At 35.0% G+C, this 14540-nt stretch overlaps 1 protein-coding gene across 2 annotated transcripts in view; it reads right to left on the reverse strand.

Annotated features, from left to right (window-relative positions):
- The window catches only part of prim2 (DNA primase subunit 2), a 57769-nt gene extending 47202 nt beyond the window's left edge, over nt 1–10567 (reverse strand). The window contains exons 1-7 of one of the 2 annotated variants that reach the window (XM_039672957.2): nt 10451–10567; nt 9904–10055; nt 9710–9822; nt 9187–9281; nt 8418–8538; nt 7322–7417; nt 6877–7014 (exon numbers count right to left, since the gene is read on the reverse strand). In XM_039672957.2, coding sequence (XP_039528891.2) covers nt 6877–7014; nt 7322–7417; nt 8418–8538; nt 9187–9281; nt 9710–9822; nt 9904–10048 — 708 coding nt within the window. In that variant the 5' untranslated portion in view covers nt 10049–10055; nt 10451–10567. Of the gene's footprint in view, nt 1–6876; nt 7015–7321; nt 7418–8417; nt 8539–9186; nt 9282–9709; nt 9823–9903; nt 10056–10290; nt 10405–10450 lie in introns of those variants that run through there. The other variant, XM_089116989.1, reaches the window with a different exon arrangement.
- Nucleotides 10568–14540: the final 3973 nt, after the last annotated feature.

A 14540-nucleotide genomic window follows, 5' to 3' on the forward strand; every position in this document is an offset into this window, starting at 1 on the left:
GTGATCGTGAATTTAAAAAAAAAATGCATATTGTGACGTCACTGACTGGGTCTTCAAACTGTGCATCCGCCGCTAGGTGTTAATGCAAAATACGACCAGTTACATTTTAGGCTAGTCACAAAATGTATAAAATATCTATTTGTTATGCATATATATACATGAGATAAGCAAAAACAAGTACAAACACATGGTCAAACAAAGAATACAATTAAACAAAGATACAAATTAGCCTATATACACAGTGCTTTAATTTCAGGAAGGTCTAAAATTAGTTAAGTCTGTCGCTCTCTCTGAAAAGAAATTTAATTTAGCTAGTAATCAAATGTAAAATGACACTGCATAGTTTATCATAGTTAGATTAATGCTTATTAAAGTTTAAGTTATTCATTCAAGAGATGTGAGTGATTTTTATCTGCCTTTTGTTGTTTGATTCGCATTGGCTCAATCGTCACGTTTATTAGACTACTGCGCCTTTAAGACCGAATGCAGAACTCTACTGTAATAGATGACTGATGCACCATCGTTTTCTCCCAACTATTTACGTCCAATTAAGACATAAACTGTGTTTATGTATATTTGATGGTTTAGATGCGCACATGAAGCCCAAAATGAGGCGATAGCCTACTTTTCTTGTCTCGTTTTAGTGCATTTCGGAGCGCGCGCCGCGCGTCGTGAACAACGTCTCTTGCGCAGACTTTTGTGCTTTTAATAGCTCTTTTAATGATTGCACGCGTCCGCAGTTTAGCAACAGTACAGACTGCATTTTACAACAATCACCGATCGTGCTGATTCTGACGGTACGTTTGGGTTTTAGGAAGAAATGACAGCGCAACGCTGTGAAGGGGAGGAAGTTGCGCTAGACAGAATGCGTCTGTAATGGTTTCATCTCAAATATCTTCTTTTTATAATCTTTGAAAGCGGAAATCTAAAATACAATTAGAATAATATCCCAGATCTAAAGTGTAACCACGTTTTGTCCTCATTGTCACTCATTTAAGCAGGGCTGTCGCGCTGTGGCTCCGGGTGAGAGATCGTTCTCTCTTCTGGACTGCGAATAGCAAAATTGCATCACAGACAAATTGTTTAATATTTTTATTATATATAGAAATGGTTGATATTCAGCACCGTTGCCCTTTTAATACCGGGTACCAAGCGGGAACACTGAAACGAGCGAACGTACAAGCCATATAGTGACACGCGTAACGTTAAACCAATGGTGTAAACATAATGATGAATATGACGCCACGGGTTTTTATTTAAGAAAGAACGTAGCCTACGTTTGTAGGCTATGTAGACACAAGCAACTTTCACAATACTAACTAAAATATAATTAATATTATTTTATTGAATTTGAATTAGTCGTTTGAAGAGTAAAAAAAAAATCGGTCGGTCTGAACGCAGGTTACAACCGGCAAGTCGGTCGGACAAAAAGGAAAAAAAAATAAATAAATTGGGTCGGCCCTAAATTGACAGGGTCGGTCGGGTTACGGCAAACAAGAATATTTTTAAGGGTGGCCTAAAATGCTGGTAAAAATCTGGCCTGACCATCATAGGAACAGCGAGAAAGTCAAAAAGCTTTAAACCAAACCTCATTACCAATATGACAGAAAAATAATTAGTGAGATGGGAAAGTCTTTAACATGCTTTATAAGGCTCAGGCTAATAATAATTTACATCAATGGAGAGTCTCATTATATTAGAGGTCTTATTTCCAAAGTGTTGAAAATTTGCCGAGCGAGCCGCTTCATCCATGATGACTTTTGAACAAAGAGAGGGAATTACATTGACTTTGATGGAAATAGCGCTTTAAATGTCGGGCCATAAGCCGCAGCTCAGCTTTGATTAAGAACGGATTCCCATGCCAGACGTTCTGTTTGTTCGTCATGGACACAATTAACTCTACATGACTACCTTTGTATTTCACCACGTTTTACTGGCTGGTGATCGCTTTTTTGAAAATCGAACATGACCCATGGCTTGGCTTTTAAATTGTAATTGGCCAGTTGCCGCTTACCTACCAGGGGAACCGTTGAAACTTTGTGACAAAACCAAGCTTCAGCAGTTTTTTTTGTTTAATAAGTCAATTAAACATGAGAAAAACACTAAAATTGCAATGTCTACCATCAAGACACAGATAATAAATAATTTACAGAGCTATTAGGCCTTTTAGATGTGCAAGAAAGGATAATAATCAGGAGAAAAATAAAAAACCTAAAAAAAAAAAATAAAAAAAAACCTACTACAGGGTGGACATTTAAGATAGAGGGTATGCATTGACGTCAATTTCCCACCGGAACGCACCTTCCGCCAGATTGAGTGGCAAAAGGGCCTGCTGCATGACTGGATTTAATAAGGGGAACTGCGAAAACACCAGTAAATACAAACGATTATCAGTTTAAACTAAAGGTTAGACTAAATATAGTGTTCCTTACAACTTACCAAAGATCCAGTGATCCATGGATATTGACATTTATAAGTGCCTGATTTCGACCCTAGGAAAATCCATAAAGCAAATTTGCCCATGACTGCTTTATATAAATACAATATAGGGCGGTATGTCTAAATCCAGGTGATTAGCCATTTCAATGTTATACTGTATATATCGTTGTATATTGTCCATCCCTAAAACTTATTTAGATTTGTCTCAGTGTTTATATAAAAACAACCAATTGTGCAGAATATAAGATGGTAAATATTGAATTGATGACTTGTTGTATGATTTACTTTTTTTTATGTTGATGATTAACTATTTATTTATTTTTTTTTTTATTCAGTTTTTGCTGTTGTCTTTTTTTAACATGTTCAATAAAGAGAGATTAATAATACAAAATTTAACCCCAAAATTCAACATTATTGACACAAAATGATAACTGCTGCCTGGAGTCCAGTTATAGACCATTTCACAAGATGTAAACAACACTGGTCCAGACGCACTTCCTGTTTCAGTTTTTTAACACTACATAAAAGCTGGGATAAAATACAACCAACAGAACATTTAAAACTGAATCAAAAAGTTAAACAAACATCTTTAATATGTTTTCTTTACATGTGAAATAAAGAAAACAGTTACAAACTGAAACAGGAAGTGTTTCTGGACCAGTCTTGTTTACATCTTGTGAAATGGTCTATTTCTGTGATTTGCAGTGATCCATTTGCTTATCTTTTTTGTAGCTTTCAGCAGTCTGTAATACTATACCTAGTCAAATCTGTTTGTATGGTAAATCGTGAAGCTCTTTCCCTTTTCAGATGTGTTTTGTTTTTTTCGCAGCTGAAATAATAAATATAAATAAATATCACAAAGAAAACGAATGCTGCCACTCAGTGGGCATAAACGCAGTCACTCCGGCCGATGGTGACCTCATGTGCATAGTACCCTCTAAAATGTACATACATTTATGACATTTAATAGTTTTCAACAATTTTACTGATGTTACCAAGATTATCATACGTTTTTTCTTTCTATTTTGATAGACAGAACCTCATCCACTGTATGCAAGACAGCTAAATAACATTATCTTGTCAATATGTGCAAAACAACATAAAACACACAGTAAATATAAGTACAGAAAAAATTACAAAAATGGTTTAAAGCCAAAGTTAGAAAAATCTGCCCATCGTTTTTAGCTCACATAAAAATGTGGGGGGAAAAAAAAAAAACGGAAAAGGAAATGAACGCATACCCTCACTTTTGGAAATATTCCCCACCTGTAACAATTGCTCTACAATGGCAGGTCTACTAAAATGGTCCTTCAGAGCTACACTAGGTGATGCCTGGTAAAGGACTTTCAACCAGGCAATAGATTTCAGAGTCTCTCTGGAAATGATTTCAAGTATCATAAAAGACTCTTTCCAGGCCTGATTTATGGAGTCAGCGAGAATATGAAGATTGACACATTTCATTTTCTTCCAGCGTGGCCATCCCGAACGCCATCAAAAAGAAAATGTGCAGGCAGCATATGTTTTCATTAGCCAGGATGAATTAATGTGCAAGCTTATAGAGCTTCAATGTACTGGCAGGAGAGAGATTGTTTACTAGCGGTGTCTGTTCACTGCTTCGGTCGGACAAGAGCTTACCGAATAATAATTCAAATGACTTTTCTCAGAGAACATTCTGCCGAAATAAAACCCCATCCCACCAGCTGTCCAAATGTCTAGCAGACTCACTCTGATGGCCATCCTTGATGAGATGGCATGTAGATGACAAAAAAATATCTGCCAAGCTGAACGCTAATTTACCATGCCGAGAAAATCCTCTTAATTTTGCATCATCCATCTATGACAATCATAATATCCAACATTCAGGTGTGCGACACAAAACTCAGAGAACTGTGTAAAAAAAAAAAAAAAAAAAAAAAAAAAAAGTATGGCACAGTTCCTAAAACATTTTCAACCAACACAGAGTGTTCAATTCCAGAAGTTCAGAACAATTTATGCAAACTACATGCCAGAACTAAATGCACAAAGCCTGTCTCTTCTCCACTTACCAGTGATCAACCGAACACAACTGCTCCCCGGTTTCAATTAAAATGCCCAATTAAACCCAAGCTGGGCAGACTAATGTTGTTAAGTAATTCAAGTTCACAAAGCTGCCTGATTTATTATTGCTCCCAATATCCTGCGCACATTTTAATTTCTCCAGTTATAGCAGCAATTAAACATGCTGCTGCATTGTTTACCATCACAGAGACTCTCATTCGAATCTCAGATATTAATGGAGTGAAGATGACAAACAGGCGGATATTACCTTAACAGCATCACACAGTTCTGCACAACGGATTGAATATTTAAACGCGCTTCATATTTAGAGCGTTATTTTATACATAACCTCAACGAGATAATGGGAGAACTCATGCTCATCAAAACCTTTATGGAAAAACAGAGCACTGTAGAGCTTTAAACGGCTTTACAACTAATTGAAATATTTTTCTCTCTCTTATTCTCAATAAGGCATACATTTATTTGATAAAAAAAAAATACAGTAAAGTAGCAATATTGTGAAATATTATCACAACCTAAAATAACTTTTTTCTATTTTAATATATTTTTCAAATCCTGTGACAGCAAAGCTGAATTTTCAGCAGCCATAACGCCAGACTTAAGTGTGACATTCCATGCGAAATCACTCAAATTCATAGTTTTCAGTCACGTGATTGGCGCAGAGACCTAGAGGGCAAAGCATACACAGAACTGCAGCACATCTCAAAAAAAAAACACAAATGTGTGTGAACGATATGCACATTTTTGAACTTGTGATCCATATACAGCACCTGCTGCAGAATCTGAATCACTCACATTGAATTTGGTCTTTTCATATCACTCACATTTGATTAATTTAATGCATTCTTGCTGAATAAAATATCTTAACTCCATACATACAAATGTAGCATATTCAGTGCAGTACCTAACAATTTTCTTATTCAAAAGATTAAGCCTGTACGATCCTGTGTATTTTTTTTATGTTTGTGCTTGTGCAGCTGAACAAAATACAATAAGCAAGCAGCAAAGCTCACGTTCCACGTCAAGCATGAAAAGACCTCAATGTGCTGTCAACTGGGAATCTCCTGACACACATTACATTTACATGTGTTATGATATGATGCAAGGGAAGAAACTCAATGGCAGGAATATAAACAAGCCTTTTTTTTTCAAAGGATAATAGCATATCGCAGGGAAGCACATTTCGCTGCCATTTGGCAGGGTTAAGGGAAAAAATAAAATCGAGTCGCCTCCACGGTGGGTGCACCAATCTTGGCAGGAGCTAACAGAAAAGCTGCTTTTGATTTCCTGACCAACAACCCTCCCCGTGACCTCCTCCGTCTCCTAGCTGCCTTTTAATCTCCGTCTGAGGGTGGAAATGACCCATGACTTCTCAGTGTGTGCCATCAAGCACTTTACGCTAAGCCTCTCCAAAATATCATCTCTGACGCCCACTCTTCCACACCTTAAAAAAAAAGCAATCTCATGACTGCTATAACCTCTCCATTGCGTTATCTTTCTAGTCATCTAAGACCACCTTAATGCAGCTCCCCCATCAACTCTAACTGTGAGCTACAAGCTTTATTTCTGTAGCTTACAATAACTCCCCACAAACCCTTTCAAAACATAGGAAACCTTTGAAATTTAGTAAAGGAACACTAAATGTGGGGTTGTATTTCATTGAATTCTGAGAGAACCTTAAACCATTCCCAATCTGGTATAAAGTAACATCCTCACGATAATGCCTTCCTTTGGGTCATTTTAAAAAAATCAGAGTGGTCCAAGACCCCAAGAATACAAAAAAAAAAATACTCAATTAAAACTAAAAATGCTAAAACTTTACCAAAACTGTACTGACTTTAAGACCCAGCGGAACAGCTCATTTGCTCTTCATAGACATATAAGGCCATTAGCGGCAAGAGTTATGAAATATATATTATTTTTTTCCACAAGAGGTCGGCAGAGACACAAATTGACCCAATGTGACATATTTTGAGTTGATTTGAGCTGGTTATTGCATGTATTGGAGAATGAGCTTCAATTATATTATTTATTGATAAATCTAAAAATGCAAGGGTACATAATAAAAATATTAGAAAAATGGAAGCTTTCTGGACCAAAAAAGAAAAGAAAGTATAATTTTAGGCCTTTTGACCCACTGGGGAAAGTTTTGTTACAGGATGCGTGGAGTGGATGAAGGGTTAAAGTAACAGCATAGACCATCTCGGTCAGCTTAGACAAACTGCCACATACAAATGATGAATCTCTATTGATCATTGATTGTCGTGGGAAAGGTCTAAATTTTGTGACAATATACATCACTTGTTAATTCCTCAGTGTGTCATTGCACCATTTAAGAAGCATTAATAATGTTGGACTCAAAACAACCAAGTTACTTACCGCAAGGGCTTTGGACAGTCTTGTACGGAAGTCATTCAGAACAATCGTGACAATTTCATTGTGGGGAATATAGGCATTTCCATCCAGCAAGTAGACTTTCCTTGTACGCACTAAATCCAGGGCATCCTGAAATGGGACCTTTGACACAAAAGAATAATAAGTTAAACATTTTGTTAATAACAGATCATTTTAAATCTGAAGCACATCCATAATATTAAAGTGTTACAGCTTATGCTAAATTCAAAAGATTCACAGGCAGGTCAGTGAATAATGTTAATACAATCTCATTTTAGTTTACTTCAGACAAATAAGACATATATACACTTTAATGATTTGAAGTGGGTCTTTCACATGTCGTCTTTTACAAAGTTTCAGAGACTCGGCATGAAATGGCTTTTCATAACTCTGTACCAGTTTTAGAATTAGAAAGTTATAATTATCTTACTTTGTAGAAATCATATTCTTCCACTGTGATTCCACTTAATCCATAACTCGAGTTGATGAGCTTGTCTTTTAAGCTTTTCTTTTCGTCTGCACTAACCTGTTAAGTGAAAGGGGAATAAAAATAGCACAGACGACATACATTTAGTTTCAAGAAACTAAAAGAGATAAAGCAAGGAGAACAATCAGCAGAGAAAAAGCATTTATCACCACAATTCAGAAAGCAACTTAAAAGAAAAATAAGATAATTGAATTATGTAAAAAGGTTATGACAAAACATATCATTTAGCATTTATTCAGTGACATATTGGCATAAGCATTTATTTACAGCTAGAAAACAAGCATTTAGGCACTGATCTGAAATCATATTGCAATGCTTTAAGTGTAGAACAACTGCCCCCTACTGGACTGTATGTGAAAACACATTTAACTTCCACTGGACCCTGTACACGTCTAAAACATCAATGATCATGATGGGATGTTTCAAATTAGAAAGTTAAATCAAGGGTTTAGCAGGGGCATATACTAAACAATTCCCATGTTTCAGTTACAAGGTGGAAGTGATCTGTCAGTAACATGTTGGGAAGCTGAATCTGAATCTGATTAGGACAGAAAACAACACCTACAGTACAGATGAGAGAAATAACTATATATTGTATCTGTAAAAATACACACTTCGAACAATGGTAAAATTTTTTGAAGAATAGATAAACTTCGTTATAGCAATTACTTTTCAGTTTTATAGTTTTGTAATCTAAATTAAAGGGTTAGTTCACACAAATACGAATCAATTAATCACGCTTTCCAAACCAATTAGACATTTGTTCATTTTCAAAACAAGATATTTTAATGAAACCTGAAAAATTTCTGTCCCTCCATTGACAGTCCACACAACCATCACTTTGTCATTTCGTAAGAGATCATAAAAGTAATCCATATGAATTGAGCGATTTAGTTCAAATTGTCTGAAGAGACACAATCACTTTATATGATGAACAGATTTAGGATTTTAATTGCAATTGATGTTTGATTTTGTTTTAAACATCCAAGTCAAGGAAAAGGCATTAGTTTCAACAGTGACATATGTAAAATAGCCTCACCGTCTCGTACTTCAAATTATTTTTATGCAAAAAGTCAGTCTTGTGCTTTGAAGAAAGGTCATTGAACCGGTAACGGAAAAGATCCATTTCCTGTTGGATAAACCATCGTCTGAGGTCCTCCCTAGAACGAGATAAAAGTCTAAGTCTAAATGTGTACCTTAATTTAAACTGACAATGTTCATTTCAAAATTTACCTATACATGATCTTCATATATGATTAATAAACATTTAAATGAGCAAATCCCAGCATAGTTGAAGCTATTGTTTCACTTCAGCTAAAGGCAAACACACACTACACAACTTTTGGACTGATTTTTCTAGCGACAAAACCCTTGGATCGCGCCTAATTGAGTGTGTGGTGGTCTCTACAGAACAAAATGATGCCCCTTACCTGACCCCATCCTTAAACAACGGTCACATGACATGAGGAAATCAGGTAACGAGGTTGAAAATGCCCCTCCGTTTTGGCAGAGACCTATACTTGGCTAAATTGGTGCCTCTTGTGGCCGGCTTTGCTCGTTAAAAATGAGATGCTATGACACGATGATGACGGATGACAAGAAACCTTGTTGTGTAGTGTGAGCACTACATCGTAGTCTTACAGCCCTGAAGTGTGAGCTTGCCTTAAGATTATTAATGTTTCATATACACATATTCATAGCATGAATTTTAGCACATTAACAAAGACAGATTAGAGTCACACAAAGATAATTGGCCATTTTAATTTTTGCTTGTCTGTATCAGTACCTCCTAAATTAAGAATACTTACGTCTGGCAATAAGCCAAGCGTAGAATGAAATGGGAGATATGGTCTTTTCTTCGTTTCTCATATTCAGATATTCCTCCTTGAATCTTTTGGTCACCCTGGGTTATTAGGACAGATTGTTGATATAAAATACATGGAGTACACTCATTTAAAAAACAGTATGCGATAAAAAAGAATTCAAAGACAAAGTAATCATAAAATTAATAATTTTTCTATGACTGACAACCAAAGCATCATAAAATAATTAATTTGAGGAGGTGTAACATTGTATTGGGTTTGGGATAGTTTCATTATAGACTCATTAAAGCTAACATCAATGACGTAATGCCCGTAAAGAAGAAAATATTTTTTTAACAAAACGTATTCGCTTGGCTGGCACACACAAGTGCTGAATGTCCGGTGTAGTGTTGCAAATTAAATGTATGCAATAAACATTAAACAAAGCAGCACAAAATTTCAGCATCACTGTATCCCCGTAGGTAAGTAAATGAATAAATACAAGTGTATATGAAGAATGTGTCCTCACCAATTCCGTCCTGAGTGGGAAGTTCAGATTTGAATATTCAGTTTCCAATTTCTTCAGGTATAGCTCTGAATTTTTCACATAGCTCACACCAAGATTTTCCACAGTCTTGAGCACTTAATTAATTACAAATATATATTAGTAGAATATTAAAAGAATTCTTATTTAAAAACACCTGTCCCATGCAAATGACTCACATTTCAACCTCTCCACTGCTAAGGTTTCAAACTCAGTGAGAGAGATGTTGTCCAGCGGAGGCTGTCCATAGAACTGAAGACAGTGATCATACAGATCATTCTGAGAGCTGCCGATCAGCTTCTTTCTTCTGCCGGAAAACAGCATTACAATCCTGGACACACAGTGTTTACAAAACTGGATAATTATACATCTTTTAAAAGCATTATGATCTGATCAATATGAAACTATGAATAGACCTATAGCAATTTAATGAGAAAACAGGTTGACGATCAATACACACACAGAAACAGACCACCAATACAGCTCGCATGACATACACTGCAACAATAATTTGCTTAAATAATGAATTATAACTTGATTTATGCTGAGTTAACCAGCTAACATACTAGTTCATAGTTTACACAGGCAATATTATTTGTTGTCTGTCAGCAGTCAATGTCCTCATCCGTATTTAACGTTAACATACGTGCATGCAAAAATGTCCATGTGTCTTTACGGAAAAACAGATATTTACTAAACGTAAATGACAAAGAATAACAAACTCACACTTTGAATCAATCGCTGCTTGTCTCTTCCTGAGCGTGAATCCCGCCAAAGCGCTGACGTCAAAAACAAAGCGCGCCTGTATGACGTCACTCTCCAATTTCACCAATCATGTTCTGCGTAGGGCTGTTTCCGGGGGCTGTTTTGTCACGTGCTTTCCTATGGCGCTTTGGTGATAAGTCTGAATCATTTCCTCGAGTCGGTTCTTTTGAACAGCTTGATTCAAAGAATCGACTAAAGCTAAAAAGAAATACTACTTGCCAGGCTACTACTAGATCCACTATACTAGATCAACCATCCTTTTAGTTGTTTTGTGAACCCGTTAAGTGAGAACTGCATGATTGAGATCTAGTCTAAATTCGTAATAGTTTATATGTGACTTTAATTTCACTGTTATCGTCTTGTTGTGAGCAATAACTATAGGGCACACTGCCTGCCCTGTTTTATCCACAAACTTATTTATCCTTTACTTAAAATGGTACGTTTTAAAATACTTTTTTTTCTTAGCTAGGCTATAATATCACTAAGGAATACCAGAGACTATTTGGGAATTGTCTGCTAGACTATATGAAAAGGGTTTATTTGAAATGCATTTATGTCTGTTTGTTTGTTTTTCTGAATAGAAAACAAACATTAACTTGAGTAAAGCTGCTTTCAAGAAAATTTGCCCCATATAATTTATGATTCCATTTTAATTATTTTTAAGAGTAATTATAAAGCACACAATTGGCCATTTAACATTTTCGTGTTTTTTCTCACTTATTTTTTTATTTTTTTATTTTTGTGGTCACAAAGTGCTTTCTCTTTTCATCTTCATGTCTCTCTAACATGCTTTGCTCTACTTTTTATGATGCATAGTGTATCTACTACTATCATTGTAATCAAATAAGAAAGTTTGAGCATATTCCATTAATATTCCACTCAATAATTGCACTGAACAAGAATATAGGCATATATACTGCTTGTTGCTTCACACAAAAAAATAGCCTAGTAAGATCATTCTGATCAAAGAGATACTGTACTTCCTTATCCGACCACACATGCCATTCTGTAAACATGTGACTTATGTGACCAAACCAGCTGACTGTATCATTCTTATCAATGGTTCTTGTGAGAGAACTCATTGTGCTTTCACCTCTCAGGCAGAACAGCTTAATGCTTTCTTCCAGCAGGCCCAGATCACATCATTTGATCCCTCAGCAGTTTTATGTCCAGAAATTATTTGTTTAGACATTCTTTTAATATCATCGAAGATTCAAAAACAACTGGATCTGTATATTCATAATTTGTAGCCTACTTAAAATATCAGCATCAGCCCAAGTTGCATGATAGCAAAAACACTTGCTCAGTGGGATGTTGCTTGTGGCTTAGACTGCCCTCCATTGGCTATAGACTAGTAATGTTTATTGTCTTTAAACACTCTCCTCGTGAAAAAATATTATTATTACAAAAGTAGCATTATGTTAATGCAGATATGAACTAAAAGAGAACACTGGCATTGTTGAAATATGTTATTGACAAAAATGATTACATGGATATTCAGCAGGCGGTTCAGGGCTTTCAGACCTGGTGAGAAATGTAAGTATTTGACACACACTAATGTTTCAAAGTTGTAAAATAAAAACAAAAAAACCCATGAAAGTCTGCTATCCTCACCAAGGCTGCATATATTTGATAAATACAATATAAACATAAATACTGTTAGATAGTATTACAATTTAAAATAATTGCTTTCTATTGAAACATTATAAAGTGTAATTTATTCCTGTGATGGCAAAGCTGAATTTTCACCATCATTACTCCTCAGTGTCACATGATCCTTAAAAAATCATTCTTATATGCTGATTTTCTCCTCAGTAAACATTTTTTATTATTATCAATGTTTAAAGGATTTACTTTCAGGAGTTTTTGATTTTTTGATTGAAAGTGTAAAACAACAGCATTTATTTTGATTATTATTATTATTTTATTATTGCTGAATAAAATTCTTAATTTCTTTTTTAAAAAATGTTTTAATGGTAGTGTAAGTTTAATGTAAAAGTAAAGCCGATTCAAATGAGACTAAACAGCAGAGGTGTAATTTTGAGTGATACTTCATTTTAAAGAATTAAGTAGGCTAATTTACTCAAGTTCTATTGACACCCGAAGACTGTACTATTACTCATTTACATTTACATTTCACAATGATTTTTTGAAAGTCATCGTGATTAAAATCTTTCCTCTTTCCTAACAATCTGATCAAATTACACTGAGCTGAACTTCTAAATCCAATGACATCTATTTAATTCTAAACTGCATCTAGACTCACCTGGTCACAATCGACTCAACTCAAATCTCAACTAAAACCATTTGCTCAAAACCATTTGTTTCAAATCTGGTGTGTCCTCGAAATCTAAAGTCATGCGGGATTCTTTGAGAGACACTTTTGATACTACATATTCATTCTTTAGATATACAATCTGTCAATATTTTTACACCTCTGTGTTTCATGCAGTCAGTGTAAAAGGGAACAAGGAAAAAAAATCTAAATGTCAAGCACATCGAAAGCCTTTCATTATCTGCACATTCATTATTCATGGGAAAAAAAACATAGACTGGAAAAAAAAACACGTGCATTTTATTAAAGAAGGGAAGATATGCAAAGATCCAAAGTATGTTAACGTAAATATAGCGCACTATTATAATAAATGAGATAAAAGTATTGGCACACATACATGGTTGATAAATGCATGCAGACAAAGATATGTGCTTGCCTTGTATATTCACTCTTTTGTTTGTTTATTTATGGTAAATGTAAATCATAAAATTAAAAGTGTGAATGAATAAAAGGGTAGTCAGATTTCTTCAATTTGATCCATGCATAATATTTCCATCAATCACATAATTATCTTTTGGCTCACTAAGCTCTATGAACTTGCATTTTTAGGAAAGTAACAGAACATGACACTTAAGTGAGACAGTACATTTATGCAGTAATTTGTACACAAGCAGTGTATAAATCCTCTTTTGCCAGATCTTTTGAAATTTCTTTAACTAAAAGAAAAGGAACCTTTGTTGTTCCTGGGAAATGATGTCTAGGGAAGCCTATATGTGCTCACCGTGAGTACACAGGGGTAAATGGAGGAAAATGGGGAGAACAACAGCGTGGGGCAGGGTCGTCGGAACAGCTGTAGGAATGATAATGAAACCATGGCAACTGGGTCAAAGGTAGTTTGATAGACCAACAAAAAGAGTCTTGACCCTTACCATCTGGAAGCCTTTAGATTCCCAGTGAATGAGCACATGGTGGGCATACAGACACCTGACATTTGAAGGCAAATGTTACTTCAGTCTTGATTGAAGTATAGCATCATAACGCAAGGTGCATGTTATATTAGCATATCATATTTGTGTTCTGATGGTCAGTTAGCGCTGTAATCTAAATTATATAAACTTTCAACATTTCTTCACTTTCTTGTAGTGCATTTTAAATCTTAATTATTTTTTTTTAAATCTGCACCTGCATATTAATTAAATGAAATACCACTTAAGTGTGATAAAAACTTTCATGACAATGTCCCCTTATACACTTCAATAATATTTTTTTAAAGGTATGCTTTGTTATCATGTTAACTGTCAGTTCCCAGTAGTGGGAAACTTAGCATGCTTTTCTAGCAATTTTTGGTTCAAAATTATTTTGTAAAATATATATTTTCTATAAAAAAAAAAATGTTTAGTTCAGTGCATTTGCTTTACAGCAAACTTAAACTTCTATTAACTTTCGACTTTTTTATTTTTTGAAGTGATTTCACTTCTGCAATATTCTACTAAGTGTCTTTGTTGAAAAGAGATCAACCTGAGGTTTAAGTTTAAGTTCAGATCTATATGTTTAAAAAGGGTGGTGACATGTAACAGTTTAAATCATTATGTTTTAATAATCTTTTTTGTGCCTGATTTGTGACTAACCAATTAAAGCTTAGGTACTTGTTTGTTTATATATATATATATATATATATATATATATAAACTTTTGGGATTTGTGAAGCCACAACATGCACAACCTTGAGGCGGATGGGCTAAAACAGCAGAAGACCCCACCGGGTACCACTCATCT

The sequence above is a fragment of the Pimephales promelas genome, chromosome 11 (assembly GCF_988280905.1).
Source record: "Pimephales promelas chromosome 11, fPimPro1.hap1.1, whole genome shotgun sequence".
Taxonomy (NCBI): domain Eukaryota; kingdom Metazoa; phylum Chordata; class Actinopteri; order Cypriniformes; family Leuciscidae; genus Pimephales; species Pimephales promelas.